Raw genomic sequence first — 15,844 nt, forward strand, 5'->3', positions numbered from 1 at the left:
GCCTCTGCAGAGCCGCATGCACATAAATTTTTCTGATGAGCAACTTTACCACTGAAACCTCAGCAATTTTCCCCAAAGCACTTGCACGTCTGTCCTTTCCAAGTAGTATGATAGTTTGATAGTTACCAAATTAATAATCCTTCACCTTTTCTTATGAGGTATAGTAGGTTTTCTCTTTATGTGTTGTCTGTGTCCAGCTAAGAGATGAGTAACTTGTATTTCTCTTTCTCGTTTTAGTATTGGAGGGGATGCCTCATTAGAGAACGTCACAACTCTACCTAGTAAGTAAATGCTTTGCTAGATTTAGCTGTGGCAAGTCTGGAGAGAGGGAATGGGCTGATTCATAATAATTTTACAGAGAGCTCTAAGCCATTTGAGAGTAATTCACAAGACTTACCTTTCAAAGAAACAATATCCTAGGACTAATGAAAAAAAGTTTCCTTCATCAGTAAAATTGAGAAGCAGATAGAAAATTCTTTCCTTCCTTTTCCCTCTCCCTTCTCAAACTACTTAGTGAGTGTTATTTGAATTTCTAAATAAGCTTGCTATGTCCATGCTTGTGTTGTAATTAAAACTTACTTTTAATAAATATTCTACCACTTTTTTTTTTTTTTTTTTTTTTTTTTTTTCCAAAAAGGGATGTTTACAGAGAGCAGACCTCTTTAGTAAACATGTCTCACTAGCTCTATACGTAACATGAATGGAATAATTTTAACTTTGTTTTCATTGAAACTTGCAACCTCTCCTAACTCAGCCTACTGTTAATGTAAAACCACTGGAGTTCCAGTTTGGATTAAATAAAATAAATTTTCATCTGAAGAGGGCTGATAAATTGTCCTTTTGTGTGTTGCCCATTATTGTAAGTGGAATTTGACAAGAATATCATTAGAATGTCTTATTGATTGTTATAAGCAATTAATTGATTCACAAGGTACAACCTTTGACAAAACCTTCATTAAAATGTGGTTAAATTCAGTCTTGGAGATTAAGGTAGCTTTTATGGTTTATCGTGTGACCATTTTCACATTCAGCTCAGAAATTTTCTGTCTGCCTCCTTCTGGAAATGACTATTGAGTGTGGTGGGAATTCACCATGCATCTGAGGCTTTCTTCAAATTTGTCAGTAGTATGAGATGTTGCACAGCTGCAAAGTGGACCCAGATCGTTTAGCTGAAAACAAGCTCCTGCTTTAACCCTCCTGGGTTAAAGCCCCTCTGAGGCTCATTTCACAAAGTCACCACCGCATGACTGGGATGGTTTTAATTTAGACCTTAACAGCTACAACATGAAAGAGAGCTGGACATGGTAGTCTTTGGTTCTGGTCAGCTTCTGTTGGCAGTGCAGGGCACAGCAAGCACATGCTGTCTCATCACTGCTAGCTGGTTGTCCCTCTTGCTGCTCTTTGGTGGATGAAACAAAATGAGGCTGCAGCAGCTGCAATGTGCTGTCAAAACTGTGACAGTGCTGATCTCACTAGGCGGGGAACAGATATATTTTCTCTTCGTTGTCATCTTTCTTTTTCAGACATCTTTCGAGAGTTCAATGCTATGATCGAGGGCTATTCAACTGGCACTGGGAGTGTGAATGACTCGAATGCATTCCTTAACCAGGCAGTTCCTGGAGCAGAGGCTGAGTATGTAGCTTTTTGTTTTACTTTCGCAGGTGATGGATGCTTCATCTACTTCCCTTTCAACTGTCTCAAATGCTGACACAACTTGCTCTGAACAGCAAGCAAAACCAGTCTAGTTGGAGCTGAAAATTAGCTCAAAACATATTAAATGTATGGGCTTATTTCATACCATAACTTTCAAATGAAGCCAACAGTCCTGGTTATGAAATCTGCAAACAAGAAATTGAAAGAAACTATTTGGTGGTGGTGGTGGTTTCTACACTTCCTCTTCAACATCCATTCATTTATCTATTTGTCTATAAATATCTTAGAGCATGGATGTTTTCAGAAAATGAACGTGTAGTGAATTGTTAAAGAGTTAATTGGAGGAAAAACTAGATGAAATCTCCCATAACTGGCCTCAGGCATCTGGATAGGCAGGCAAGAGTGGTTGAGAGAGAGGAAAAATCAGCCACAGGACTCAAGAGAAAAAAGAATTGCAGATGGTCATGTGTAGGTTTTGGTGCATTGCAGACCTTGTGCAGTGATAGTTCTGCAAATTTAATAGGAATTGTGTTGTCTTGCAGTCATCTCATTTTGGCTATTTGATTTTAGTCACACCTGGGAGACTGCAGGAGTTAAGCTTTGATATACTGCTTATCCTAGAAGTCCCTGGTTTCTTATTGAAAGCGTCAGTCCTATTTAATTAACGAAACAGATGGCTGCTGGAATTCAGTCATAGCTTGGGCACAGGGTTTGGCAGACTGTGCATGGGTTTGACAGTGTTAGTTGATATTACCCAGAACTCCATAATTTAATATTTTTGTTTGTTTGTTTAAAGAAAAAATATTCTTCTTAAAGAGGCCTTGGGAGTGACATTTAGAAGCCAAGTGAAGTGTCTGAGTTTGCTGTATCTAAGCAATGATTGTTAGGATTTATCAGGTATTGTTTATCACTCTCCTGCACACCTTGAGTAACTTCTGACTCACACTAGTAATCTCAGTAAATGCTTGTATTTCCTGGCAGAAATGGTCCGCTAGGTCTCCTGACATATGTTACAGCCCCTCATACCTCAGAGAAGGGATTTTGTTTCCTAGTGATGACTGAACGTGTCTGTTTCTGTGTGTCGGTGAAACACTTGCAAGGATTACAGCTCTGCTTGAGCCATTTGTGAGAGTTTATCACCATGTTGCTAGATGCAGCACGTATTACTTGAGGTTTTGCTTGTTGTAGGAAAGAATGAGGTAGGTGGTTGTCTTACGTTTTACATCAATTAAATCCTAAAGTAGAGAATTCCTGTAAACTGCTACAGCAATATCCCTGAACTTTGAGATGCCTGTTTTGGGGCTCTTTTCCATCACATTATGATGGATCTGAGGAGACATATGCATCCTAGTTTAATTATTGAAATGCATTGCAACATAAGGAAACATTTCTCCTGTTTTAGATGCTTGGCCCTGGAATGATAATGCAGTCCAACACTTATTCTTCATCACCTCAAAATATATCTCTTCCTATTACCCAGAGGACAAAAATAGTCCATGAATGAAAGCTAACGCTGATATTTCAGAATTGCTACCTGGCCTGTCTCACTGCTGGGTGCCAGTCTGGGAACTGTTTTCCAGATATGCTGGGTCTTTTCTGAAAGGACGTGGTTCTGCACCCTTACTAGCTTTTGAAGAACAGGACTTATTAAAGTGAAATCAGTGGCTGCTTTGAAGAGCTATTTACTGAATGTAGCAGTGTAGACAAACCTTTCTTGAGCCCACCCCCATTCATTGCCAAAGTGCTTAAGTACATATTGGAGTTTAGGATGTATCTAAAGCATGCTGTTGAAGCAGAGCCTGGCTTATGTCTCTGATTGCACTTGAAAAAATGAGGCTAAGAACTTAAGACTGAGAGAACAGGTGACAGGAACTGTGAATATCTATTTCCCATTAGCAGACTTTCTGTTGATTAAGATCTAAATTTGGTGGAGGCTGCGGCTCAAGAATAGATGATTACTGCCTCTGCTTCATTCAAAATGTTCAATCTTACTGACTGTGTTGGCTCAGGATGCAACAGCACTTCAGTGACTGCATGAGAAATGAAAGGTGTTGCAGATTGCTAGGTCAATAAGGGATGTTTTCCTCTGCATTAATATTGAAGTCAATGCACTAGCTTAGTATTCACGGTAAGAACAGAAGGAATTCTTGACCACTTGTGATTGTTTTTGGGATATAAGTAAGTAGGTTATGACTGGGGATAAGGGTAATGGCAAAGCGAACTACATGTGTGGGGTGCCTGTTTCACGAGTAGATGCACGACAGAGCTCATTCCCCATTAAATACTCTTATGTTAGTGTTAGATCAGTATTTGGTTAAAGAAGGGTGGTGAGAAATAACTCCTGTTCCTACAGCAAATACAGCATTGCAAAGGAGAGCTACTCTCTGGTTACTGTACAAAACCAGTATCATGCTTATTAATGTCATATGATGTCTAGAGAAGGGCTACGAAGCTGGTGAAGGGCCTGGAGCACAAGTCCTGTGAGGAGTGGCTGAGAGAACGGAGGTTGTTTGGTCTGGAGAAGAGGAGGCTCAGGGGAGACCTCATTGCTCTCTACAACTACCTGAAAGGAAGGTGTGGGGAGCTGGGGGTCGGCCTCTTCTCACAGGTGATAGGACTAGAGGGAGTGGCCTCAAGTTGGCCAGGGGAAGGTTCAGGCTGTGAATTAGCAGACATTTCTTCTCAGAAAGAGCAGTCAGGCACTGGGACAGGTTGTCCAGGGAGGTGGTGGCATCACTGTCCCTGGGGGTGTTCAAGGAAAGGTTGGACATGGTGCTTAGGGACTTGGTTTAGTGGGTGATAGTGGTGGTAGGGGGGTGGTTGAACCACATGATCTTGGGGGGCTTTTCTCACCTTGATGATTCTATGCTTCTGTATACAGTCAGAGAAGTGTTTGTAACAAGAACCTAGTGACTGATGCAGCTCCAGAGCTGCCTGGCAGGCCAAGCTTTCTAACCACTTTCTCTTTTCTATGCATATTTGAGTATCAACATGTCCAGGCAGTCAAACAAGGTTGAAGTGTTTAGCCAAGGTAACCCAGAATTAGTAGCAATTTTATATATACATGCATATGAACATACATATGCAGTTGTATTTATACATATATATATATATGTTTGTGTATACATTCAAAAGAGAGAGGGTGTTAGCATAACTGTTGAAAAACAGCAAGGCTGTCATCTTGTGTAAGTGATCTTGGAAGTTGCTTGGATTTTTAATTTGCTTAAAAAGGTAGAGTGTGCTAAGTTGTTTTACGCTATTGAAAATTAAGTATTGACTTGGGGTGCAGGCTACAGGAATGGGGGATGAGTACGCAGTGAACTCTGAAACACCTCAGCTTTACGGGGCTGGGTGAGCCATGGTGCGTGCACAAACATTGCTCAAGAGGTCAGTTAAATATTGAGACTTGGGATTCCCTCCTCACTTTAGTACACGAGGAATAGCTTGATAGTAGCCCATTTCTGAACAGGCCATCTGCTAACAAACATGTTGCTGTGTCTGTCATTTTAGCTGCTAAGCAGTGTAATAGAAAACTAAACTTATGGTTCCACATTAATTATTGAACTTGAGTAAAATCTGTATTCAAATCCAATTTGATGATAACTCTTCATAAAGATGTGAACATGAAATTTGGTTACTGCAAAACGAGGATTACACTGCCTCATCGTTAACTCTCCTGGTATCTGACAGCTCACAGATTTAAGGTGTCCAAAGTGCATTAATATTGTGCTCTCCGTAAGGGTGTATCGTTCACTCATTGGTTGCTCTTCTTCACAGGCACTTACCAACCCAAGCAAGAACTCTCCTGAGACTAATGCAGACTGATTCTGTAAGTTACCTGGGACTCTGATCTTACAGCATAAGAAGAAACAGGTGTTGCTTCACATGATAGATCCATCTGCAAAGATGCCAAGTGCATATCAAAGAAATTTGTGCTTACTCTTTTCTTCTTTGTTACACAGAGAATTGACTTCAATGCTGACTGGAAAATCATAACCGTGTTTATTGGAGGAAACGATCTGTGCAACTATTGCAAGGACCCTGTGAGTATTAGAACCTGTTAACTAAAATGGTAATGGGACTGTGATATCAGTATGTCAAGGGAAATCCACAGATCCTTAGAGCATTCATAGAGATTATCAAAACAGCAGTACATACAATTCACAATTGAGGTTGCTGCAGACAGTGCCCTGATTAAAAAACAAACCAACAAACAAAAAAAAACATTTACCAGCAACCAAGTAAGATGGTTGTGTTCTCTCTGGCTTACTCCAGGGTAAGAACCACTTTTTGTCTTTTCTGGCCACGAGCAAAAAATGGAAAGGAAGAAAAGCTTCCTTTGCCTGATCTGGTAATTGCTCTACTGCTAGCAATGCCTCATTAGATATCCAAGAAAGAACTATACTGCTTTGAACTACCATCAGTCCAATCCTACAATGTTTGTCATCACCCCATAACTCGTATTGTAGGAAAGTGCTAGGGACAGGTGAGGTATGTATGAGAGAAGTTGCTGCAGTGCAGCAATTCATTCAGCAGCAAGTCATTTGAATTTTATGCTTCACTGGATTGTGAAGAAGCCTTTAGGGCTGCTGTAAGGAGATCATGGGATTTGAGTGGGCAGGTGATGGGGAGAGGCCACCTTTCTCTGTCAGATCTTACTCTCTTACTTTAAATATGAAAATTTCCTGTGAGTGCTTTCAGTTCTCCTGCAACCACTTGTGCTTGGGAAATGTGCTGCTCCTGCAGTAGCCTTGCTATAGGCATCATTGCTGCTACCACCAAGTATTATAGCTTTATTTACAGCCGTGTCCTTGACTAGCAATGATTTCTCCTGATTTTATGAGAGCTTATCAGTTGGCTCTGAGCATGCTTGTGGTTGCCTGATTTATGCTTTTCAGCGTGTGATTAGATTAGGTTCCTTCCCGTATCCTTACGTAAAGCACCCAGTGGACTGGTTAAACATACAGCTTAATATAGGTTTATTTTAAATAGGTTTATTTTAAATCCAAAATGTGACTGAGTCTTTCTATATTTTAGACTAATTGATATGCATAACATTCTTGGCCTCTAGAAAGAAGCAAGAATATTCTCCTGACCACGGTGTTGTATGGCAGAAAAGGAAAAGAATTAATGTGATTCTTTACCTTCCCAACCCAAATGCCTTGTGTCCCCATTTAGCAATAATCTCTTCTGTTCTTTCTATCAGGATCACTACTCAGCTGTAAATTTCACTAGTAGAATTCAAGAAACTCTTGATATTCTGCATGGACAGGCAAGTACTGTGAAATTGTCCTGGTACTGTAGCTTGAACTGGTGTATAATTGATGCATGGGTTTCTTCCATTTTGGTACCAAATGTGGTCTGCTGACTTTAATACGAGCAACTGCTCATGTGTTGTCTGAGAGTAGTGAGATGCTGTTTGAAATGAGAGACAGCAGCATTGAACCATGGTGTTGGAAAACGATCAACAGCTGAGTTGAAGTTTTGTGGGTTTTGTTGTTTCTTTTTTTTTTTTTCTCCTCTCAACAAGAGAGAAAGGGAAGGGGTGTTGAATGACTGGACTTTGACTTAAATTAAGTGCACTGTGGGTTGTATAATCAGTTCCTTATAAGGTGAAGTCTGACTTTCCTTTCAGGTTCCAAAAGCTCTAGTGAATCTGGTTGAAGTGATAGACATCCTTCCTCTAAGACAGTTGTTTGTGGACACACAAGTTCCGTGCCCCACTTACCTGGCAGAGTAAGGCTTGTTTGACTTTCTTTTGTACTTGAACTTATTTTTTGTGATGATAAAGCAAGTTGTTTCTCTGTGCTCTTTTCATCATAGAGAAGTGTGTCCATAGCACTACAGTTCCACAGGCATCATCACATCCAGTGCTGATATCATTCTGCCCAATGGAGTTGCCTTATCTTGGCTTTGATCTAAAAGATTCCCAAGTACATTTGTTTTGTTGGCTGCAAATATTTCAGGCAGCTCTTACACTAGTCTGTGACTATTGAGTATAAGTAATAGCAGGCCAGCGTTGGTGCACTGGCTTAGAGATGCTCCTTGGCAAAGTTTATGAGTCTGGAGGACTGAGTTGCCTGTTTTAAACAGCAGAGTTTTTGCTTTGTTTTGTTTATTTCTGTTTCAATTTAGCTGAGACATATAAGGACTTCTGATGTTATAGTTAAATAAAATAAGGCACTTTGAGCTACTATTAAGAAGCAGAAGTTTAGGATTCCTGGGGTATGGCAACAGTTGGTTTAGGATAAGAGCAAAAGCATGTGAGGCTGCTTAGATTAATACTGGAGAGATTAGAACATAACTATTCAGTGATCGCATCAGAGAAGGCAAGGCTTGCACAGGATTTGGGGCTGGGACTATAAAAGGGCTGGCAGCACTAGGGTTTCATCTGGACCTGGGAAGGCTTACCAGATTTTGGGGTAGAATTAGGCTTGATAGAAATGAGTGCTCTAAATCGTGCTTCTGGTTTTAGAAGGCACTTACAGATCTCACTGTGACTCTAATACCGAAAGGGTTGTTAGACATTGGAACAGGCTGCCCAGGGAAGTGGTGGAGTCACCATCCCTGGAAGTCTTTAAAAGATGTTTAGATGTAGAGCTTAGGGATATGGTTTAGTGGGGACTGCTGGTGTTAGGTCAGAGGTTGGACTTGATGATCTTGAGGTCTCTTCCAACCTAGAAATTCTGTGATTCTGTGATTCTAATGGTACAGGCTAAGGCAGCACATCAGATGATACATAAAATGAGCAAGGTGATGATATTCACTGGCAAGAGAGAGGCTTGGGCTGAGTGTAAAAGGTCAGACTAAAGTAACAGATGTAGTCTTTCTGCACCAGGATTGAGATGACAAGTTTAGGCTCTATGGAGTAGGGTTGCATTAAAGCTAAATGTACATCTGTGGAACTATACTTTGGTTTGGGCTGCTTGTGTTCCCTGCCAGGGCAGGTTAGGATTAAGCTCATGGGCTGGTTAAATTAAGACTTGCGTAATAATTCCTTGGCCTCTTGTTAAGATTGGAGAGGATATGATCTGTAAATCAACTTGACTGAAGACCTTCCTGGCTGAAAGCGTCATGGTTCTGGCCTTTTCATGATGCTGTTAGCATAGATGTGTTTAATCCATAAACCTGCTTACAATAGCTGAGACCGCAAAGTAGGGACACCTCAGAGTAAGGCAGCTCTTAACAGATCATTAATTTTAGTGAAGCTTGGCTCACCTTATCTTGAGTCAATATTTGGGTACATAGGACTCACTGGGCTACTGCTGCCATGGTCTCTTAGCTCTTAAGTTTACAAAATTTGCCAAACATGACTAGTTTGTAGTAAACTAGGCTCCTGCACCTAAGGTTAAGAGTATAGATGGTTGTGCCCTAGAATTTAGGACTTTAAGACAAGGAGATCTGTGCATTTCATTCAGGTTTGAACTGTAAGGTTTCCTGTGGTACATAATGTGCTTGGGTTAAAATTATTGATACACGGTATCTCAAGATGGGGTTGAAGTCTTCAAGTATTTGGATTTTATGGCATTTTGAGGGAATATGAAGTATTTGCAGAGTGGACAGCTATCTCCAGTTTCAGTGTCTTTATTGTAATGAATAATTTACATTCTTTGCTGATCCTCCAAACAGGAACAAATTCTATATCTTGGGAAGGCAAAAAGAATTGTTGATTGGAAAGGGATCAACTCAGAGATAATACAGGCAGTAAATTTCAAAGATCTCTTTTCTAGTTCCAGAGCGAATGGCATGTGTCTCTCTTTGTCAGGCTGCAGGGACTTTAGATGCCTTGCATGGGACAAACTGGCATTCTACAGTGTACCTCACCTTTATGTGCCTGGGGGTGAAACCAAACAGGTATTAGAGTAGCATCATTCATGTGAGGCAGAAAATAATCCAAGGAAAATAAGCCAAGGTTTGAAATGGTAAACAATGCTATGGACAATAAGACACTTTCACAGAAATTCAAGTGTACAGATTTCCTTGTTACTCCCATGTCATGAAGATGTTGGGTGGTAAAGGGCGACTTGCATTCTAAAATATCTAATCCTCTATGTTCTTGTTTTCTCCTCTAACCTCTCCCACAGTTATCTGTGTAGTTGTGTTCTCACAGGAGAAGAAAACTCAAAAAACTTAACAATGGTGAGGGAAGCCGTCAGAGCTTACCAGGTATGTTTATTAAGAGAACTTATTACTTTGCCTTCAGTTGAGATGAGCTTTTGATTACCAAGCAACCTGCCTGTTTATAGCAAATCATAGGGCCCTGCAGGGTAAAATATTACTATGAGCTAAGCAGGAGCTAATTTTGATGTTATCCAGAACACCATGCGATGAAAAACAGAAGTAAATCTCTTCAGAAAAAGTGTTTTGTAATACAGATGGACAGGTGAGAGTTCAGTCACCAAAATCCTGTCCCTCACAACTGCAGTATTGTGTTGCAGCCTTCTCAGCCACTTTTACAAGGCTTACTTTTTGCCAATGTCTCTGTCTATCTCAGTTAACAAGCAGAAGCTTCCTAATGATTCTTGGGCTCTCCCTCTAAAAGAAAGAAACAAAAATGCAGACAACAACAAAACAGTTTTTATGCAGAGATGTTGATGGGTTATTGGTGGCTGGGTTTGTTTTCTTGCAGCTTGGTGTTCAGGGACTGGTGGAGTCTGGCAGATATGACACTCACGAAAATTTCACAGTGATCATTCAGCCCTTCCTCCGAAATCCCACGATTCCTCTTGATCAGGTATGGTCTAAAGAGACTTACAAATGCAAAGAACTAAATGTGAGTATCTAACATTTACAGAAAGTATGCAAAATAGTTTCAGCTTGTCATGTGCTTTTCTTACTAGAACTTGTTGATTTTTAGTACAACAGATTAGATTTCTTTGTGTAGGTATCTGCTCTTTGTTTTACATATTGTTCTATCAGTATGAATTGCTTTTTTGGACAATGAATCAAAACCTGAATCAAGAGGTTGGTTTGTGTATGTTCTCAAGGATATGTAAATACTTTTCTTTCTCAAAATATAGTGTGATTAATAAAAGATGGAGATATTAAGTTACAGTTCTTAAAGCAACCTAGCTGCATTGCTCACTGAAGACTAGAACATCACCTCTTCTTCATGTCCCATAACTTATGTGTCTGACAGAAAGAGAAGTTTTCAGATGATCTAGAGGAAACAGCAGCTTTATGTAGTGAGCCCTTTTTCCTGTTATTGGCAATTATATTTCAGTTCCTTGAATAAGTCCCAGCGAGCTGTGAATCTAGGAAGTGATTTGTACCTTCTCTGAAACTGAAACTCCACTTGCTAATTTTCACGTAGATCTGTGCTTCCTTCTCTCACCTTGAACTAAATATGCAGATGCAGCAAAATTATTATCAGGGTTTGCCTTATTATTATCGAACCAATGGCTAGTGATAAGTTTGAAGAGTTTCAAATACTGCTACAGATAAAACTCCTAAACTTAGAAAACTGGTTGAAAACTTCACAGGTGAAAAACAAACAAACAAACCAGGCTTTTTTATTTTTTATTTATTTATTTTTTATGAAGCTGGTTCCTGTGAAAAACCATCCTTAGGGGTTTTGTTGCTAAGGTGAGGAACACAAAAATAAAAATAGGAGAAGCAAAGTGTTTCTGAACTTTCTTTTTTTTTTATAGTCTCACAAGCATTAGCTGAGATTTTAAGGAAGTTCAGGGTGTTGTCTTTTCCTTATCTCACACAAAATTCAGATGTTCCTGAACTGAAAACTCAGCCTCTAAACTTGGCAAAAGATCAGATGTAGATCCAAATGCTCGTAGTCATCCTCATTAGCTTGCTCAAACACACTGAATCAAAAAACTGCTCAAGTTTTGGGGGAGGACTGCTCTGAACAACAACAAAAAGTTATTTCAGTTATCTGTGATCTAAACTCTCTGAAAGCCAAGGTATTTAAATGTCCAAGCCTTACTTGCTCCAGACGTCCCAGTATCTGTATTAAAGCACAGCTGTGCTTGTAAAGGAGGCTGTACCTGTACTCGGTCAGTTTGGCTGCCTTCTCTCAAGCACTTGGTTTTTGCTCCTATCAAGCTTGCAGAACTGACACAACTGTGAGAAGATGGCTGGCTTCTGTTCCTTCTGGTACAATGTCTATAAGACGCTCATTCACGTGTAAAGGTACAGCAGAGCATAATGGTGCTGAGGCAGCCAGTTCTGATGTTGTGCCAAGGAGAGGATCCCATTTTTCTCACAGAACCCAGAGAGAGACTAGATACCAAACTCAAAATGGTGTTTTTGCTGCTGTTTTGTGGATCTCTCCTTGGAAGCACATAAGCATTTCTAGCTAAGCTTTTCTGGTAGTTAGTGGACCTGCTGAAGCACGCTTTGTATCACCAGGTAATGAGGCTTTCCACATTGGAGTGGCAAGAAGAAGTAGAGTGAACTGGCTCTGATCTGGCCTCAGAAATCTGAAGTTGGAGCTCTGTGAGTTCTTCCGCACTTACATGTACTTTATGCTTTCATCTGTAGGATGGTCATCCTGATGTCTCCTACTTTTCACCTGACTGCTTCCATCCAAGCCAGAAAGGCCATTCTCAGCTTGCCAGGGCTCTCTGGAATGCTCTGGTAAGGTGACAGGCTCTGCATACAACAGTCTTTAGCTAGACCACAAAGATTATGTAATAAACATTGTAATGAAGTCCCAGATAACTCTGTAACGTGGTGATAGGTGCCCAGTGTTTGTTTCTTCTTTCCTAGTCAGATACCCTCAAATTTCTGCCTACCTACAACCTAGAAGCTCTTGCCTCTTAGATTCGGTGGGGAAGGGAGGAGTGCTGAAGGTGCATGATCAGTCAGTCATGATTTCAGCTGAGCAGCTTGAGATCCATTTCACCCATTGTCATGAAAGTTGGGATATTTACTAAGGATGATGTTTCTATGGGCTGATATGAGAAACCACCAAATAAAGAATCGTGACTACATATGCCAATTTAAAATGGATTACTTAAAAGTGTTTTAAATCCTTGTATTGTGAGAGTCTCACTAGGAATTAAAGTAGCTTTAATTCAGTTTAGCTTTACTACCTTTGAAAATGAATAAAACTTGGTAACAATGAGTCATGAAGATTGGTTAAGCAAACTCATTGTGCTTAGGATTGTAGTGCAGTAGGAGTATGCATGCAGTCCGACGCAGTATCTTAGATCCCAAATGGTAACTTCTTTATACTTTGGGGTAATGTCTTAGCTAAAATGATTGCCTGCAATCATCAAGCAGTACCTCTAATTAAATTTTGTTTAATCTTCTACATATAAACAGCCTTTTCTTGGAGCTGCCATCGTGCAACTTAGCAATAAAAACTGAGGGACTCTTAGTGTCTTCTCTTTTATGCAAGAGAACAGAGTTTACAACCTCGCCTTCTGGCAAAAGTCCAAGGTACTTCATGTGCCTGCCAAAATCATCCTGGAGTTTAAGCTGATCCAGCATAGCTCTCCACTTCCCATTTTAAACTTCTTTCTAGAGTTGCTGTTTTGTTGCTCAGTTGCCATGTTCCTTCTGAGGAGCAAAGGCATTTCAGCTTTGGGTAAATCAAGGTCTGTAAATGCAGGCAGTTTAAACAAACAAAAAAAAAATTAAAAAAAAAAAACAAAAAAAAACCAGAAAGGTGTGTTTAGATTCTTTTGGATAGAATTGTTATACAAATGCAAGATGAGCTGAGACAGCTACAAACTTTTGCTTATTTATTTATTTTTGTCCCTCCTAGTTACAGCCTGTAGGCCAGAAAGCTGACTCATTTAACTTCATGGTTGACACTGTCCTCAGCTGCCCGACTCAGGTAAATATCCCCATGTTGTGGAAGATGGGTATCAGGCAGCCGTACATACTTGTGTGGCCTGCAGACAGCAGGGGTTCAATATGTCTGGGGCAAGTTTGCTGAAAACTTTCCTCCTCTGCTTACCTCTGAATGAGCAGGTGCCATCAATGTACCTTCTCTGGTATCCCTCGGCCTTTTATTGTGCAGTGAATGCTGACTGAGAACATGCTGATTTGCGTGTTTTCAGTTTTAGCCTAAACAAATGTGCCTTTCTTCATTAATACAGGCTCCATTAGTAGGGGACAAAACCAACTATGCAGTCTGTACGTTCTCTTTTGCAGGGAAGAGAGCACCATATAGTAGTCAATCGTTTATTCCCCTCTGCTGACATAGGTCAAGGTTTCTCCAGACCTTACATCAGTGTCTTTTGAAAGAATTAAACATCCAATAATGTTTAATAATTTGTGGAAAGCTTAAGAGAGGGGAATGTTAAACTGCTAATCAGGATATGGCATATGTCATTTTTGCCATAAGGTGCTAAACAAAAATATTGCTTCTGAATTTTAAAATAAGGAGCATGGTTGCAAAATATAGATACATCTTTTGCAGCTTAGACAATTACTTTTTTGGTGTTTATTGATGTCACTTGCTCTGGATTGTTCCATGTGTTTTTTGCCTAATCTCTCTCTCTCTCTCTCTCTCTCTTTTTTTTTTTTTTTTTTTTTTTTTTTTTTAATTTTTTCTTTCTCCCAGGCTAAACCCTTCCTGGCAACATATAAAAATAGCAACTACATCAATCCAACTCCAACTGTGGTTCCCACCAGTGAGCCAGCAGAGGTAACTGTTGCATACTTTGCTGCATTTTAGACAAACTATGCAAAATGGTCCCTGTTTGGTGACTGTTCACACATCATCCTGAATTTAGAAATGCAATAACCTATTAACAGTTTTCAGACAGAGAAGTCTATCTTGCATTGCATTGTTTTCTATGTAAATAAAGGTTAAACTCTTCTTTTCCCAGAAGGCAGACAAAATTAATTGTATCAGTTGGTGCAATTGTATTGAAACTTTTCTCTACAGTAAGTCACCCAAGGTGCATCATTAACTCATCCCTAACAGTAGGGGAAGAGAACTTAGGATCCTGAGTACCCAAATGATCTGAGGACTCTTCTTGAGCAACTGTACTTCCATGCTCTCAAGTGTGCTCAACCTGTAGAGGGCAGTCATCTTATTGGATTTGCTGCCAGCTGCAGAGGAGGTGACGGGGATTGGTCCTCCAAAGGATTCACTTTCCATGATGACCGAGCAACTACCACAGGGCAGATTAAACAAACTGCAGAAACAAACTTTGTGTAGGACTTGAGGAAATGGGGCAGTAACTTGCTCTTGACAAATGGTTGCAGGCATGCAGATTTTCTGTGAGGGTTGCTCTGTTTTGGTGATACAAGTATGGTTGGGGATGGCAGTCAAAGTGGACTGGGCTAGCTGGACGTACCAGGGGTCCTCATACCTAACTAAATTAAGAAAATCTCTGTGAGTCTTGAGGGTTGCAAAGAGCAACCGCTAATATGGTTTCAACGAGCCATAGTTTACAATGTTGAAATAGGATTTTTGTCTGTAGAGATAAAATTATAATTTTAATGGGTAATTCTTGCACTTACTGAATCTCAATGGCAATAGCTTTTGAAATGATAAAGTAAAGAAGCAGTAGAGAGAGTAAAAGAACAGCTTCCTCTCTGATCTAAAAATACTCTCAGCTATCCTTTCTAACTTCTGGAAGCATCCTTTAACTAGCTGTTGGATTGTAGAGCCTATTACACCATTGTATAGGAGAACAGTCTTTCCCTCACTGTCATCTCTGCATTGTTGCTTACTACCAAAGAGCATGGGCAACATCAGATGCTTTTTCATCAGATGCTTTTGCTGGTGAATCAAGATGTTTAGTGATACGTGGTTGACATCGTTTCATTATTGGTGGAATAAACATAATAGCTATGATATCTCCTACAAATGTATGGTAAAATCTAATTATTTAGAGGCTGACAGTTCTGTTTTCTGAAACATCAGAGGGTTCAAATTCTCTTAAAATGTTATGTTCACTGAAACAAGCAATTTTTGAAAGTTTTCAGGAGAAGAATAGGGAGGTACACAGAAAGTAGTAATAATGTAATACATGAATATAATGTAACTTCTATTTACTTCTGTTTTCTTTGTATTTACATCTGGTATCTCTTTAGACAGTACTTCAGAACTGGAGACCCTACCTCCTAGATCATGGACAAAATCTCCAGGCTGTAGAGGAGGGAAAAAAATATATTCTTCTTATGGAACTGTTGTTATAAGCAGTATTTCTACATGATATGTTTTGGCTTTGATAAAAAAGATGTGTTTTGGCTAGAAAATGTCACCAAA

General features: G+C 39.9%; 1 protein-coding gene across 1 annotated transcript in view; it reads left to right on the forward strand.

The window, feature by feature from the left end:
• Positions 1–15,844, forward strand: part of PLB1 (phospholipase B1) — a gene marked incomplete at its 5' end in the record, with an annotated part of 82,432 nt that overhangs the window by 46,568 nt on the left and 20,020 nt on the right. The window contains 11 exons of the mRNA XM_084283465.1: positions 238–281; positions 1,524–1,632; positions 5,431–5,482; positions 5,616–5,696; positions 6,860–6,925; positions 7,289–7,389; positions 9,738–9,819; positions 10,283–10,387; positions 12,151–12,246; positions 13,382–13,453; positions 14,186–14,269. Coding sequence (XP_084139591.1) covers positions 238–281; positions 1,524–1,632; positions 5,431–5,482; positions 5,616–5,696; positions 6,860–6,925; positions 7,289–7,389; positions 9,738–9,819; positions 10,283–10,387; positions 12,151–12,246; positions 13,382–13,453; positions 14,186–14,269 — 892 coding nt within the window. The remainder of the gene's footprint in view (positions 1–237; positions 282–1,523; positions 1,633–5,430; positions 5,483–5,615; positions 5,697–6,859; positions 6,926–7,288; positions 7,390–9,737; positions 9,820–10,282; positions 10,388–12,150; positions 12,247–13,381; positions 13,454–14,185; positions 14,270–15,844) is intronic.

Source organism: Netta rufina, assembly GCF_964035555.1.
Source record: "Netta rufina genome assembly, chromosome: 3".
Taxonomy (NCBI): Eukaryota; Metazoa; Chordata; class Aves; order Anseriformes; family Anatidae; genus Netta; species Netta rufina.